Genomic DNA, 16,120 nt, shown 5'->3' with positions numbered 1-16,120 from the left:
GAAAGCACTAATAGGATTTCTGTTCCGCTTGATGTAGCCACATGAGGAATTAACCTCAATAAAGGCAACTGCAGAGAGGAATGCAGTTTCTCTTTAGGGGCTTAGCATAGGTTATTTGCAAAATTCGCCTGTTTGGGTTTTTTTTTTAAAGCAAACAATGAATAATGAGTTAGAAGAATCAGCGTGTTTCTTTATGCATTCATTCATATAATTCAGCAACAGTTTTAAAACAGCAAATAATTTAAAAGCAGATGCTGTGCTACCACTCTCTGCTGACTCTGGTAGAGCTTCCCAGTAGCACAGTTATGACCAAAATGATCCCAGACAGAGTGTTTATTCCTGTCATAAACAAACCTGTGGTCCAAAAGCTTTTAGAAAGTCCAGAAGGTTGATTTTTCATCATGGTAACAATTAACAATACACTTTTTGTAAGCCTGTCATAAGAATGGTGCTTTTTTGTGAGGCTTTGAGTATTGAAAAGGGAAGGAAAGCACTTTGATAATGCATGATGTCAATGGCCTAAGGAGTGTAGGTAGGATCAATTTAGCTTTTTTCTTTTCTGGCAGCTTGGGGGGAAAATGGCTTTAGGAATATGAAGTGTATATTGGGTAGCTATAAGGTTTATTAGGTATTACATTTTTTTCTGTTGGGTCAACCAGGGTAATTGTAGAAGGAGCTGCCTGCACCACCTTCTGACCCTTAAAAGGACTATGAAAATGTGATCCCAGCTGAAATGTAAAGATCAACTGTCTGGCCACTAATCCCCAGGAAGAAAAAGGTTCTCAGATGGTGTTTGCGGGGCTACACAGGCCAAAAAACACCTCCTTAAGTCAATGTTTTCATGTGACTTCCAAGATGTAGTCAAGTCTAAAACCTGGGGAAGGAAAGAATGATTTTTATCAACGTGCTGAGACAAACTCCTTGCATTTTACTCTTGAGGCTGGAAATGAACTGTTTTCTTTGCTGCTTGCAATTCAAGGGCGCAAATATTGTGCTGACCGGACTCTGTCTGGCTGTCTGCTCAACAAAAAAAATTACTTTTTTGGCTACCCTCAAGTCTGCTTGCCTTCCTTTTTCAAATTCTGTTCCTGGATACACTGAGCAGATGCCATGCTGGACTATGTATATGCCAGTCACTTGTTTGGCAGGGTGAACCAGGTCCTTTATGACTCTCTAGGGCTTGGGAGTTGGTGGAGTGGCACAGACACATCAGGGGAAACTTCTGCTGTGGTGAATAGGAATTAATATTTTGGTGATGCCTTCTAGCCCAGTGTTTGCTACAATGGTGGTTTAAAAGTCTTGGCCATGAGCAAGTCCCAGAACATTTGGAATCTCCTAGCCTTGCTGATCATCTTGCCTTTGCTTAGTTATATTAATCAGACTTTCACCTACCCTTGAGGTCTGAGTAGAGCAGTGTGGAATGATACTCAAAGCTTCCTCTGGGCACAAACTCCTTGCCCTGTGGAGTAGAGCAGCAGCAGAGCAAGGAGGGCACAGGCTGCACCTACTGCTGCCTCATGGTGCTGCTGGGCAGCCCTACATTGAATAAGTCTCCCTTAAGTCAGTAGGTTTTTAATTTAAAACTTGTTCTTAAGGTGAAAAGTTGTTTGTTGACCAGACATTTTTAGGAGGTGGGAGGGTTGCTTCAGTCTGGGTTAAATACCCAGAGTTAACAGTTGAGGTTTGACTCTACTTGGAGTTACAGCTAGGGGTTAACATGAGTTTTTGGTTGGGATTTGACTCAGCCATGTAAGTAGATGGTCATATTCTAGGGTATTAATGTGTTAATCACTGCAACAAAAGCTCCACTGTTGATTAACAGAACAGGTTGCTGAAAGATTTTCTGTTGTGTGTGTAGGAACCTCTTGGGTTTGGGAATTTCAAAGAATTCAAGCCAAAGTCCCATGTTTATAAATTTGTCAATATTCAAAAAACAGTGACGAAAAACCCTGTTGAGCTTTGGATAAACTGGGATGCTGCATCTCTTCGGGCAACACATGTCACAGTAATTGATGTGTAATCTTGCAGCCAGAGGAGCGGGAAGTGCTGCAGCGTTACGTAATGCGCCGAGCCCAAGTGGGGCATCGCGTACGGCCGATGCCTTTTAATTACATCCCATAAGGGCAAGGGAAGGATCAGTGTGCTGAAACAGCTTATTGACTGCTGCATTCATACATGGGCCTGCATGCATTTACACACTTAGGAGCGAAGGGAAATGGATGCTGATGTTGTGTGTGTGACCTTCAAATCCTGGGTCTGCAGCTTGCTTAACCAGCCAGCAGGCTGGGAATAAATACCCTGACATTATGAAGTCAGCCTCGGGTGGTTCTATGATACAGAACACCACTCGTGTTTTTCTGGAACACTGAAGAAAGTTTTCAGTTTTTTACTTGATGTAAACACCTCTGTTATACCCTTAAAACTGCTAAACAGTGGTGGTTAAAAAGAATATTTTTTTTATTAGTGCTGGTTCAGCACGCTGGAAGTTGCATCAGATTTAATCTATATTCCATTTCAGCTTGTTAAACGCTGTGATGCAAATTTCTTATTAGTGTCAAAGTGATATATTTCTAAATATTGGTTAATAAGTGAGAGAGCAAGAAAAGTTAAAAACAAGTTTCCCAAGAGCCAAAAAGGACAGCACAGATAATCTGGCGAACTTGAGTGAATCAGCTTCAGCAGTAGGTGGGAGCCTTTGGCAATGTTGTGTTTCCTTGCTCTCTCTGCAGCTTATTTTCCTGCTGCAGCATGGGAAAAGCTTGTTTGGCATTCTCAGTATTTGAGCATAAAAGGTTCAGCTTCTGTCTTAAGTAAAGCTGGCACTTTACACTGTACCCTAGCAAAAATAAATACTGTGGGTTTGATAAGGATATAATTCAGTTGAACCTATAGGAATTGTTAATTAACTACAGTAAAAAAAATCTGCAACAGCAGTTGATTCTGTGGCCTTTCCTTGAGCAGGGCAGGTCATATGCATTGCTTTTGATTCCTCCTCCTCTGCAGCAGCAGGAGTACAAATAAATCAAGTAGTAGGCATATGTGTCAATATTGGATAAGGAAGTAGGAAACTGGATTGTTATAAAGGCAGTAAGCTAGAAACAGTATTCTACCTGAATTACCATAGGTTACCCCTGTGGAAGTAGGTTAGTAGGAGGATTAGAAACTTTGAAATAAAGAATGGAAGTTTTAAAAGCTATGCTTGACAGCATTTGTGATCATGCTAAAAGGCAAATCACATTTGCCTGCCTGCAGATCAACCCATGTGTTCTCTCTCTGATTCCTCAAACTTCAGCTGTTCCCAGGCTTTTGCTTCCCCTCTCCCCCTTCCACACATACCTTTGGCTCACTTCTCTTAACATATGCTTCTCTTTCCTGACACAGCACCATAAAACTGGGTTATAAACCAGAAATTGTCAGGAAAGCCACATAAACCTTTCTACAACTTTGGCAGAGCAGCCGTGCAGCAGCAGAGCTTAATGAAACTCTGACGACTCCCACAGCTGCCAAATATGAGAAGGGGAGGACAGTTGTAGGAGGTTGAGAAGCAATAATTGAGCAGAGACAGAAAATGGGAGAGCTGGATGATGAAATCCTTTAAGAGGCCTGTCACTTATTTCCTTAATTCCATTTTCCAGAAGTGTTATTTAACCCACCGCGGTGGCTGCTGGCATGCTGTTGCATAGGGAGTTTCAAAAGGCAGAACAGCTTTGCCAGAAGGAGATATTACTCTTCTGCAGCTTAAAAACACCTCCAGAACTCTCTGTGTGAAACACCACACTAATATTTCTGTACTGAAGCTGTTGAAGAGCAAGGGCTTTCTTTGTTTTATTACCAGTTGAGCTGGTCTTTCAAAATGGATGGCTCCAGTCTAGGTGCAGACATGGCATGAAATAGTTTCCAAATTTTTGGGAGTTAATTCTGCTATAAGAGTGTTGACTTGTTTGCATCCAACTCCTAAGGAAATCAAAAATTTGAAATACAAATTTTAAGAAAATGTCAGACAGTTTTCCTACATCCCTAACCTAATATAATAATTTTAATTTTCCTATTAATTATTTGTTCCTATGTCTCTAATGTAGATGAAGATTTTGTCTTGAATTTTGTCCTTGTGATAGGGAGTGACTAAAGCAGAAATGTGGGTGCATTTTAAAGGTCTGAATGTGCTGTAGAAGGTTTGAATATCACATCAATGCAGGAAGCAGGTTCCTGTCTTAGCAGGCAGACAGTGTCCCAGCCCCCTCCCCTGCAAAGTGTCTCTCTGGTTCTCTGGGTTTTTCCTGACCATTCCAGGGTGGCTGCAGCTGATTTCTGCTGGTAGTTTTGGAAAGAATTTTCTGCTTTTTGCCCTTGGACGTCAGGTTTTTGCAGTGCCATGTTTTTTTATGTCTCTGCAATATTCCTATTAACTATTTGTTCTCTTGATTATCACTCTCCTCAGTGCCCATAACTCTATCTAGTGGGAAAATTATACTTTATCCCTTCGGTCTTGTGTCCCACAAAAAACTCCTTGTTTGCATGGAGGAGGCAGCCCTGTATATCCTCCAAAGCAGTAACAGAGCAGCTGAGTGTGCTGAGAGCTCAGCATCCCAGCCCTTGTGCATCCATCCCTGCTGACAAGACCTTACAGGAGGGGCATGAGGGAGAGGAGAGACTTCTTGCAAGTGGCTGATGTTTGTGTTCCCGCCGTGTTCAGCTTGGAGTCCTGCCTGTGAGATGGGATAATGTGCTGACAGCTCCTGAATGTTGCAGGCTAAGCACAAGAGTTCTGATTCGACAGGCACAAGAGGAATTTCAGGATGTGAATTTTACCAGTGGGAAGATTGAAGCCCCAGTTTTGAGATGCTGTTTATGCAGTAGGTTGTTCCTGAGACACCGAGCGAATCAAGATGCCTGACAGCTTGCTGGGCAATCATTTTAATGTAGGAAGCTAAGCAGCAATGAAAAATCTCACAGTTTTATTCTGAGTTCTTCCACCTGCTCTCCTGCAACTGATCTGAGCCCTGTGATCATTTTGGTCAGTTTTTCACCAGTGTTGTGCTGTTTCCTGCTTCTTCCAGGCAGGTTCTGAACAAGCACTTGGCTTGAGCCTTATGCAGGCATTAAATGAAAAGCAAATTTTTCATCTGAAAATCAAGTCCTGTATAAGTTTAATTTCTTCTCACCCCAGCAGCTGTAGATACTGTCGCATTAGGGCTGCAAATTAGAAGCTGTCTTGTCTCATGTGCTGCCAGACTCTGATTTGAAGAAGTACTTAAAATTATTTCCTTCTTAAAAGCTTGTACTCTTGCTGCTCAGATCACGGTAATGGGCACCCAGAGAAATTACTTTGCTTTTTTTAGTCCTTCCCTGTTGGCCAGAGTTCCTGTTTCAATCCAGAAGTTAGAGTGTGGTTTCTTGTGGGTGCAATAAACTCTGTGTACAAGTGCTGACTGTACCTCAGTAGTGCTCAGACCACCAGTCAGATCTATTCCAGTGCATTGGTTCAACATATGTTGGCTCAGGTATGGTTTCTCTGGCAGCTCAGGGTCACATTCTAAGCCATTAAAAGTCCTGAAATCTGAAGGGAGATAGCAAGAAGCAAAGAATATATGGTCAAAGTTTCATGGTGTCAAAACAGGCATTACAGCTTGTTTGCAGTTTCTCTGGGAGACACAAATGTCTGGCAAGTCTGTATTTTCACTTTAAATATAAGGGAATATTAAGCATATTTGGCTGAATTTTTGAAATTATTCTGAAACCTCTACTCCTCATATGGATCCTCCAAAGCTAAACTGCTTCAGTTTGCAGTATTTCTTATAGTTTTTATGTATAAGATGAAAAACAGATACCGGAGTTCAAACTTTTCCACAGCTTTTTGACAAGGATTTGTTCTGCTTGGTGCACTCCTTAAAAATAGTCTAAACAAAGCAGATTGTATAAGCAATGCAGTTTTAAACAGATCAATGTGAAATATTTTTAGCAGCACTCAGTATTTTATACAAGGATGAAATTGTGGAATAGAAAGCATTTTCAGGGCACGACTGCTTCTTGTGTTCATTCAGAAATTTGTATGGTGTTTATTTAAAGTGTATAAACAAGTCTCTAGGTGATGATTTCTAACAAATGAAAATAGGACCATAGCATCCTATTCCCATATCAGATCTTATTGTTAAGCTTATAAAGAACTATTTTTCCCCCAATAGAACTTATCAAAAAGAGATTTTGAATAGAAACTGCTGCATGTGACTTAATCTTTCTTCCATGTAACTCGTGACCTCACGCAGCCCTTAGACTGATGGTGACACAGTGAGCATTTCCTGTGAACCGTGAGCAGTGCTGGTCCCACTATTGTTGGGCACTTTTTTTGTCTGGGAAAAAACAAACCCTTATTTACTAGAAGCCAGTGTCCTGTTTGTTTGTAGCTGGCTGGGAAATGCCATATTACAAGGGTCTCAGTGGCAGTCGTCGCTCCTAACAGAAGCTGTTGTTGTGTTTTGCTCTTTTTCTCACTGATTTGTATGAGACTTCTGAGTCTGCCTTGTGACCTGCTCCACATTCAGTTCACGCCACAAATATTAACCTTGTTTATCCAATATGTTTTTTCCCTCCTCGGTGTTTCCTCAGATTAGCTGTCAGTAAAAGGCTAAATAACAATCCTCCAGTTATTATTCCTCCCCCGTGAGGCCACCAGGCTGCTTTTCCAAGTTGGTGGATGGTGGTTTGCTCTAAGAGCTGCTACCTGGCAAGGCAAGTGTGGAGGTGGAAAATTACAGACAAAATAAAGGAACAGCATTAAATTGGTAATGGGATGCAGCTGCTTTGGCCTTTGAGTCTGCATGTGTGTCTCAGCAGCCTTTGGTAAAGGCATGTGCTGCATGAAACCACTCTTGGCCATACAAAATCAGTCCCAGCTGAGCTGTGGTCTGTTCTAGGGGGATACAGCAGCTCTCAGCAGTTGGGACATTTCACTTCTGGCTGCAAGAGGTTGTGGACAGGCTGTCAAATGGATGACAGTCTCATGGCTGTGCTGCCTTGAAATCCAGTCCAAGCCAGCATCTGTGCATCTGTTGTGCACGTCAGAGACTGGATGCTGCAGGGCTGCTGGCCCAGCACGTAACCATAGCCAAGTTTATTTAAAATACACCCCCCAGCTGAGTCCTTGCCACTCAGTGGGGCCATCAGAAGGAACTTCTTGGTGTCAAAACATTCCCTCTGTCTCTACATTTCTGCTTATTGTTGTCTTTCCTTCCTCAGCTGCCTTCTGAACTGTCTTCCTATTTTAAAATATTGCATAAAATGGTGACATTCCGTAGGTTTAGCAGCATACATATACAGAGAGAGGAACCATTAGGATATGCAATTACCTTCCTCAACTTTCTAACGCCCCTGCAGGCAGAACTTCTATGAAGTTTCATATTTGGAGCTCATTCTTGTGAGGCAGAAAACTTCTGGAAGACTTAGAGGGGTTTCTGTTGTTTAAACAAACACACACATACACAAACAATTTCTTTAAGTATTTCAATTTTCATTTTGTTTTTTTTTTTTACTTCTCCTGCCAAATCACACGTGCCAACCTAAATATGCATATCATGTATGCAGACATTCAAGATACTAAAACCACAACAGCCTCTTTTAAGGGAAGAATTGTATTTTGGGGTTGGAGTTCTCCTTGTCTGTCTGGAATGTTCTCTTTTATATAAAAATGTCTAGCACTAAAGCAAGCTACTGTTGAAATGATGATGGTCCTGCAGACTCTGCCAGGATGAAGGGTGAATTTTAGGAAGAGCATCTGCAAGGTACCTTTTGAAGTCTCACTTCATGGAACAGAGGAGGTCGTGCTCAGTGCCTCAGAAAGCTCTTTCCTGGAAAACTCCTGGTAGAACGTGGCTGTGAGCTTTACAAAATCTGATTTCCCAGAACAATGATGAGCACAGACATCAGAGATGACACCTAAATCTGTAGAGAAAAAGAAGACTCTTCTGGGCACTAGAGCTCTTCAGGGTTTTGGTTCACTGGGCAGACTGAGTTTATCAATAACACATCTCAACTTTCAGATCTAGAAAGCAAACACAAAATGAAACTCTGGATAATCCACTTTGCTGCCCATTGCTACAATGATTGCTCTGTCTGCCTGTGCATTGCTGAGGTGAGGAGTCTGTCAGGTTGAGGAGGGAATTCTCCCAACAGCAGATTAATTTTTTCCTGTACTGCTTTTAGTTTTCATGTGTGCCTGCTTCCCACCAGGAGTCTTCTCTAACCCCACTCAGTTGTTTTCCACTTGAGTAACCAGCTACATTCTGCTGTGACAAACTCACAGTTTACATACTTACAGTAAAGCCATACACATCACTTAATAAATGGTAACAGTTTGGAATTCTGCATAACTGTATGTAAAACACACATGATGACTTTATAAACTGCTGGCTTACTCTTGGAATGCAATTTATCAGGGCCCTGCCATTTAGCTTATGGAAGCAGTCCCATGGCATGGCTTTTCCAGCCAGAGAGAAAGCAGGTTGTGCTCATGTCAGTGATTCCTGCCATTACCCAGTCTATGGGAATGGCTCGAGTTTCACTTGAAAGTTATCCCTTTCCTGTTTACTTGGGGGAGCACTCAAAGCTTTTTAGAAATTCTTCCATTTTCCTTGGCATGGGGCTATTAATTCTTGTATAGATTTTTATCGTGGCCTCTTTTTCTAAAGATAGATATTTTGGCTGCTAATGAGTAGTTCAATAAAAAAAAATCAAAGTGGTTTTTTTAAAAAGGAATCTTGAAACATAATGTTCTTGGGGTTTCAAGTGTCCTTTTTACCCTTCCATAAAAGCTGCATCCATGGCTCTGTTCTGAAATCATTGAGATTCATGTCTTCTGCAAAGTAAGCCATTTTCACTGTAAATATTTATATTTAGGCTTTTATTTATAATACTTAGATGTTAGGAAGATCACCCTTTGCAGTAAGTAAAAATAAATTTTTCCCAAGAAAGCACTTCAGTCTCTCTCCTCTGACTCACACATGGATAGATAAACTCATTAATTTTAGTCATGCATCAAAGGTTAGGTAAAAAATCTTTTTTCCTTCCTTTTACTGACCTGTAAAATCAAAACAGACCTTAATCTGATTTTGAGTTATTACATGCAAAGTTGATCTTGAAAGTACTTGAAGTCAAGTACTGAATTTTTTTTAATAATTTTAGGACATTTTTATGACAGTTAGCTGTGGCTGCTAAGCATAAAAATACCTATCTGTCCAGTTCAGAAATGTGCAGGTTTTACAGTTGAAGGAGAAATATTTGTAAACAGTTTTTAGTTCTCTGCAGAAGTAATTTCGTATCATCATTTCAAATGCTTTGTGTGTTTCCAGGATTTTTTTTTTTTTTTTTTGCTAAGACACCACAGACAAGTGTCATTGCAGACTGGAGACAAAGTGGTGGCCTCAAGGACAGAGGGACAGTGAGCTGTGCCAACCCCAAGGTGTCCCTGATTTGCCCTTGTATTGCTTGTCCCTGATCTACCAGTGTTTCCTTGTTGTTTCTGCTCACAGTCTTCATTAAAACAAATTGTTTGTCTCAATGGATGTTGGATTATTCAAAGAGAGTATTTGTGTCCCTTTTACTTAAATATGTCTATTTGATTGTTTATTCACATAAGATGTGATGAGGCTTGTTAGGCAGATGACAGAGCTCTTGCCAGCCTTCACCCCTGTGTTTATTTAAAGTCTCTGTATGATTTAGTGCAAAACCGTCCCAGCGTCTCACAAGTGTTTACTGATGGATGAGCTCGATTGAGACGTCCCAGCTCATAACTCACAAGTCACAACATAATTCAGAAAAGAAATGTCTGCTTTCAACACACAGCCCTCGTGCAGTGAAATGCCATCAAGTTATTCCAGATGCTGGTGATCACTGCAGTAAGGATCCATTACTCTGGTTAAGCTGCAGCCTCTCTCTGTTTGAAGCAGACTCTGCAGGGACTTGGCCTCACACAGTAGCAACCTTGGGTGCTTTACCACTGCTCTGTGCAGGCTAAATGGGATGAGTGTTTATTTACACATTACCATTTCTTCTGTGTCCTGCAGAAAAATCATTCACCCTAAATGAATCGTGCTCAGCCTTTAGTTTTACTTGCCTTGAACTAAACGTTTCCTCCTCCCCATCATTAAGCAGCTCAGGCACTGATAAGTGTCAACATCTTGGAGCAGGTGAGGTGCCAGTTAAACATGAGATGCCTGTACCTGCTTGTGTGCTTGGGAAGCTGTTGAACATGGTGAAGTTAAAGGGAGTGTTAAAACCACAGGGGGTGGAAGTTTTCCTTGCTCTTCTGCTTGAATTGCTGGCTTCCTGACTTGCACCATTGATGAGGGCGGTGTTCGTGAAGAGAAGCTGGATGGTGCAAATAAATGCAGTCTGGAGGTACTTCAACAAGAGCTTTAGGTCTAATATGCAAACACACACAGAGTTATGTCTCAGCTAATACTTCCATGTCAGCCAAGACATCTCCAGACAGCAGGAAAAGCTAAGCAGGAGATAGTGATTTGAATCATGATGTGAACACGGTGCCACCTGTACAAACACAGCCCTAAACCCTGTGCAAAAGGAATCAACAGTTCCATGGTAAGTACTGATGTGGAGTATTGGCCTCAGTGCAGGCCTGCAGCTGCCTGTAACAAGGAAAGGTGCCTGAACCATGATGCCATTCCCTGTGGCACAAGGTTCATGGCAAACACAGGTTGGGAAGTTTCAGCAGGGGCAGGTCACTTCCAATAACTCTGGACTCATCAGGGCAGCTGTCACTGTTAGCTTGTTCATTAGCCAAAGTTGAGTCAAATCACACAGACCTTGGCCTCAGACCTGGATTTTGAATCCTGATGATGAAATTGATTATTTATGCCAAAAAATAGCTTGTTTTCCATAATATAACCTCTGTATCACCACAGAGTGTGCAACACTCTTGGGAAAATCTGATCTGTCTCATGGAAGAAGTCAGTGTTGCTGGTAAAGATTTGGTGCTACTTTTAAACAGCAGCAGATTAGACTTCCAAATTTGCATCAGAGGCTATTTTGGGCAGGGATTGGTATAATCCTGCTTGGTAATGGATGCCTCAATGTGCTGAACAGGGAGCACAAGGTACAGGTTGATCTTGCCAGCAAAGGTCAAATGCTGCTCACACTCACCAGATATGGGTTTGGATAATAAATGGTTTTCCTTCCTGGGATAAAGACACTGAGTTTTTTCTGTCTTGGCATCAGTTGGACTGCAAGAAATAGATTGTTTTGTTTTTAATGTTATTCTAAGAACCGTGCCGGAGTGTTACCTGCCCTGTGCTGATAAACAGAGGCAGGTCCCAGAGGAGCCACCGTGGCTGCTGCTGTGGCCAGTCTGCCATCTGCAGGCCATGCTCCGTGCTGGGGACATGGAGAGCAGGGCTTGGGAGCTCTTTCTTCTCCAGAAATTATTCTTTCTAGCAAGTTGTTGCTTTCTAGTAGGTGCTATGTAGTAAATTTTAACTTTTTCCTATCAGATCCTATGAGTAGTCATCTCTGTTCCTAAAGAAAGCAAAGACAGGAGGGATGAGCAAACCTTAGATTTATTGAAGTTGATGAAAATTGCTAATTGTTTTATTGTCTGTCATTCATTTTTGTAAGTAAACATTTTTGTGCTTAGAAATGGGACCTTTCATGAGACATTCAAATTCTGTCCTTCACTCTCAGTCCATTAAATCTTTAATAACCCATATGTGGGGGTGGTCCTAGATGAAAGCAGCACCACTATAATTTTCAATTTTGAACCTTCAAAGCTTTGTTGAGCAGGGTATCTGTGTATATGACAGCCAGGCAGCTTCCAAGCACCCTAAAATATTTGGTTTTATGTTCCACAAATCAATAGAGAACTCAGTAGCAGAAATGCTCCGTTACCTTCTTATTGCCCAGGTATTTGAAAGGTAAACAATCTGTGCTTTCCTTAGCTGTTTTTTAACTATTGCTAAAGAATCTTAAATGAGTTTTTAAGTTGGGAGGGAATTCACTGTAGATAAATTACCTTCAATTTACCCTTTTCAATGCTTTAACAAAACTTCATGTATAGAGTGAGACATTTGGTGTGTACCACATAACCTTTCCATCATTTTTGTCTCTGTTTTAGGTCTTCCTGAACAATACTACAGCCTCACTTGGTTCCTCAGCCCTATCCTGGGCTTGATCTTCACTCCGCTCATAGGTTCGGCCAGTGACCGCTGCACGCTGAGCTGGGGCCGCCGGCGGCCTTTCATCCTTGCTCTCTGCATTGGTGTCCTCTTTGGAGTTGCACTTTTCCTTAATGGCTCTGTGATAGGTAAAGAACGAGGAAATCCCCTACAGGCATCCCCTGCTAACGTACCTGCTTTGAGATTTTAATGCAGGAAGTGAAGATAATGTTCTGCAGTTGGTTTATCTCATATTTAATGTTAAAATCGTTAGAAATCTGCACAACCCTGCACTTGAGCTCTGTCCATCTTGCCTGTTATTATTTGAACTCCTGAGTTAAAGCACTGTGCTGAGCATTGTGCAATCCTAGCTGTAACTGGTATTAATAACAATGTTATTAATACAATGGTTGCCAGCATAATGTTTGCAGTCGCTGAGACGAATTTGGTCGATCCTTGACATGGGAAAATTGTAGCAACCTGTTCACAGGGAAATGTTTCCTGTTGTGATCCATTTTCCCTTTAATGCATATCTGGCAACACATCCTGTTTCCAGCATTATTTCAAAAATTATCTTTTCACTTTTTCTTGTGCTTTTCTTAGACCCGGTATTGAAAAAGTCCAGAACACAGTTAATATTTGTTTATCAAAAACTATGTGGGAAAATAATTTTTCCTGAGCCCCCATCAAAGCTGGTAAAAATAGTTTCCCTTGAACATAGTTTACTACGAATTTAATCTACAATCTCTTTGTAAATTTATTGTAGGAGAGGTGACAGCAAGTACGTTTAGGAAAATGTTTACAAAATGATTGGACTGGTGCAAACAAAAGGAACTTAGCACCTAATAACATCCTCTTGGCTCTCTTTTTTGGGGTTAGATGCAGCTCTATTGTGAAACAGTAGAGGGAAATGAGTGGAATGTTACCTTGGCTTAGCCAGAGGTAAAGTTAAAGCAAGACTGGAATGCCATATGATTGGCTTCAATTCTCTGCAAACCAGTGGACAAACTATTCAAGTAGATGACATTTAGTTTATGGGTTGTTTTTTTTTTTAGTTTATCCAAACAATAAATATTATTTATTTGAATTGTTATCATATGGCATGGTCCTGGGGTGACTGTACAGTTTGATATCAGTTGTATTTAGTTGTCATCAATTGTATTTAGTTCTTGTGTTTCCAAGACTTATTCCTCTTCCTCCAGATGTTTGTAGGATGTTAGGCTGCAACCCCCTTACAAGATTTTAAGGGATAAGAAGCTCTCAGTTCCATATAGTAGTTTAAATCAGGAGCCATTGATACTGGCAAGCAAACCTCAGGCTCTATTTATAGGTTTATTTTGAAGCCTTCTGATAAATCAGCACAAAATATTGTCAATTTTTCTGCTTCACTTGCCTATCCTCAGTCCCCAGTTACTTGCAATCCTAATTGCAATTTGGGACAACAGGAGATGCTGCAAAAACTGTATCAGACCCTCTTTCATAACATAGCCTCTGGCAGTAGGAGTCACAGGGAGGGGAACCAAGAGCACAGAGGTTGGCTAATCCCAGTCGTGATGCAGCCATGTCCCAGGAGAACACCGTACCAGCAGATCTGCAGCAGCGTTGGTGTTTTCTGCTGTAGGGTTCAGCTGAATGTGGAACACTTCTAAATTTCTTTAGCCTTCAAAGAGCTTGGTATAAATGAGGATTCAATATGCAGGAATCATCGCTTGAGATTTAGATGATTTTTGGTGGCTTAGCCAGTTCATCTCCTTCGACAGACATTTTAATCAGTTACACTAATGGTTTTATCAGCCTCACACATGTAACTTCCAAATCTCTGTGATTCGAGTAATTCGTGCTTTTGTCACTGGTTTCTCTCATGACAAATTATCCAGCTCTGCATTAATGCTGCCTTTCTACTCTGTAGACAAAAAGCATTTCATCTTATGCTGTCAACAGAAGCTGACTGATGCTTTTTGCAATGCAAAATACATCCATGTTGCTTCATTCTTAAAAGTTTTACTTATAAAAAGCGATCTAGAAAATAAGACTGTTTAAGAAAAGCAAAGAGAGTGATGAAGGGGTTAAATTTCACTTTATCCTGGTGTGCTGCAACTACTGCACATTAAGCATTGTGTGAGGAATGCTGCCAGCAGTGCAGTTACCTGTGGATGTGTCTGACAGATGAAATATGTCATTTTGGATGCTCCCCTCTCCCATCATTGCTGTCTTTTATAAAAATAGCCTTCAGCATCTGAAGGAAAATATAGGGGATGAATATGAAATAATATCCAGTGCTCCCAGAGGTTTAAGAGATGCTTTATAAAATAACATTTGAATAAATGTCAGTCTTAAGAACATAAAAACAGTCCATGTCCCAGGCCTTCCATGATGCTGTGCCAAAGAGCTGAAACTGCCTTTTTCTTCATAAGGGAATGTTTGTAGTGAAGATGTTGGCCACCTCTCTCTTAATGTTTTAAGCTTGTTCTTGGGAGTTTGCCCTTTTTGAGATGCTCAGATGCCTTTCTCATTTCTCCCCAGGTCTGGCTATTGGTGATGTCCCAGACAAGCAGCCCATCGGAATAGTTCTCACGGTGCTTGGGGTTGTGGTGTTGGACTTCTGCGCCGATGCAACCGAAGGGCCAATTCGGGCCTACTTGTTGGATGTGGTGGACAGTGAAGAACAAGACATGGCCCTGAACATCCATGCATTTTCAGCTGGTAGGGAGTTAGCTGAGATGTTTTTGGCAGATGTTCAGTCTTCCTGAAGACCAGGTCGTGGCTGAATTGATTATTCCTGAACTCACTTCTCACTTTTTTCTGTTCCACAGGTCTTGGAGGAGCAATTGGTTATATGTTAGGAGGGCTGGACTGGACACAGACCTTCTTGGGTAGCATTTTTAAATCTCAAGAGCAAGTCCTTTTTTTCTTTGCAGCCATTATTTTCTCTGTCTCCGTTGCTCTCCACCTTTTCAGCATTGAAGAAGAGCAATATAACCCTCAGCAGGACAGGATTGATGATGAAGGAGACACACTTTCCAGTGCCAAATTCAGTGGCAGTCTCCCCCCTCTGAATCGGCTGAATGTAATTAGTGAGGAAGAGCCGTATGGAGCTTCCATGTTCCACGATGAGGTTCAGTCGGAGCATGACCTCAATATGGAGTTCCTTGAGGTGAACATTGTGAGAAGCAAGAGTGACTCCGTTCTGCACATGCCTGATGCCACATTGGAAATTGAATCAGAGCTGCTTTTCCTGCATGACATCGAACCCTCCATTTTTCAGGATGCTTCATATCCAAACACTCCCCACAACACGAGCCAGGAGATCATGAAGTCCAAGCTCAACCACCTGTCTGCTTTCCTCAGGGAGAATGAGAAGGAGGAGGAAATGTTGCTTGATAATCGTTTAAATGAAGATAAAGTCCCAAACATCAACGGCTCCCTACCAAAAGAGTTCCTCAACGGCCACGCCAGAATAGGCATGAAGCAATCCAGCACTTCCAACTCCATGCGGCGGCGCAGGCACATGTTCTACCGGCAGCCGTCCTACACCTTCTCGTACTACGGCAAGATCGGCTCCCACCGGTACCGCTTCCGCCGCGCCAACGCCATCGTGCTGATCAAGTCCTCGCGCAGCATGAACGACATCTACGACATGCAGAAACGGCAGCGGCAGCGCTGCCGGCACCGCAACCAGAGCGGCACCACCAACTCCAGCGGGGACACGGAGAGCGAAGAGGGCGAGACCGAAACCACCGTCAGGCTCCTGTGGCTGTCGATGCTAAAGATGCCCAAGGAGCTGCTGAGGCTGTGCGTCTGCCACCTCCTGACTTGGTTTTCCATCATCGCTGAAGCTGTGTTCTATACGGATTTCATGGGACAGGTCATCTTCCAGGGCGATCCAAAGGTAGGAGAGCAGTTCCCGTGGGCAGACCTGCTCAGAGTCCCTCGTTTCTGAGATGTGCTCAGTACAACAAAGT

General features: G+C 42.0%; 1 protein-coding gene across 4 annotated transcripts in view; it reads left to right on the top strand.

The window, feature by feature from the left end:
- The window catches only part of SLC45A4 (solute carrier family 45 member 4), an 85,096-nt gene that overhangs the window by 60,738 nt on the left and 8,238 nt on the right, over positions 1-16,120 (top strand). For all 4 annotated transcript variants that reach the window (XM_064398776.1, XM_064398766.1, XM_064398784.1 and 1 more), the window contains exons 3-5: positions 12,119-12,307; positions 14,682-14,861; positions 14,972-16,047. In XM_064398776.1, the coding sequence (XP_064254846.1) occupies positions 12,119-12,307; positions 14,682-14,861; positions 14,972-16,047 (1,445 nt within the window). The remainder of the gene's footprint in view (positions 1-12,118; positions 12,308-14,681; positions 14,862-14,971; positions 16,048-16,120) is intronic.

Source organism: Passer domesticus, chromosome 1, assembly GCF_036417665.1.
Source record: "Passer domesticus isolate bPasDom1 chromosome 1, bPasDom1.hap1, whole genome shotgun sequence".
Classification (NCBI taxonomy): Eukaryota; Metazoa; Chordata; class Aves; order Passeriformes; family Passeridae; genus Passer; species Passer domesticus.
The sequence above is the reverse complement of the archived record's forward strand: the minus strand, read 5'-3'. Positions and strand labels throughout refer to the sequence as shown.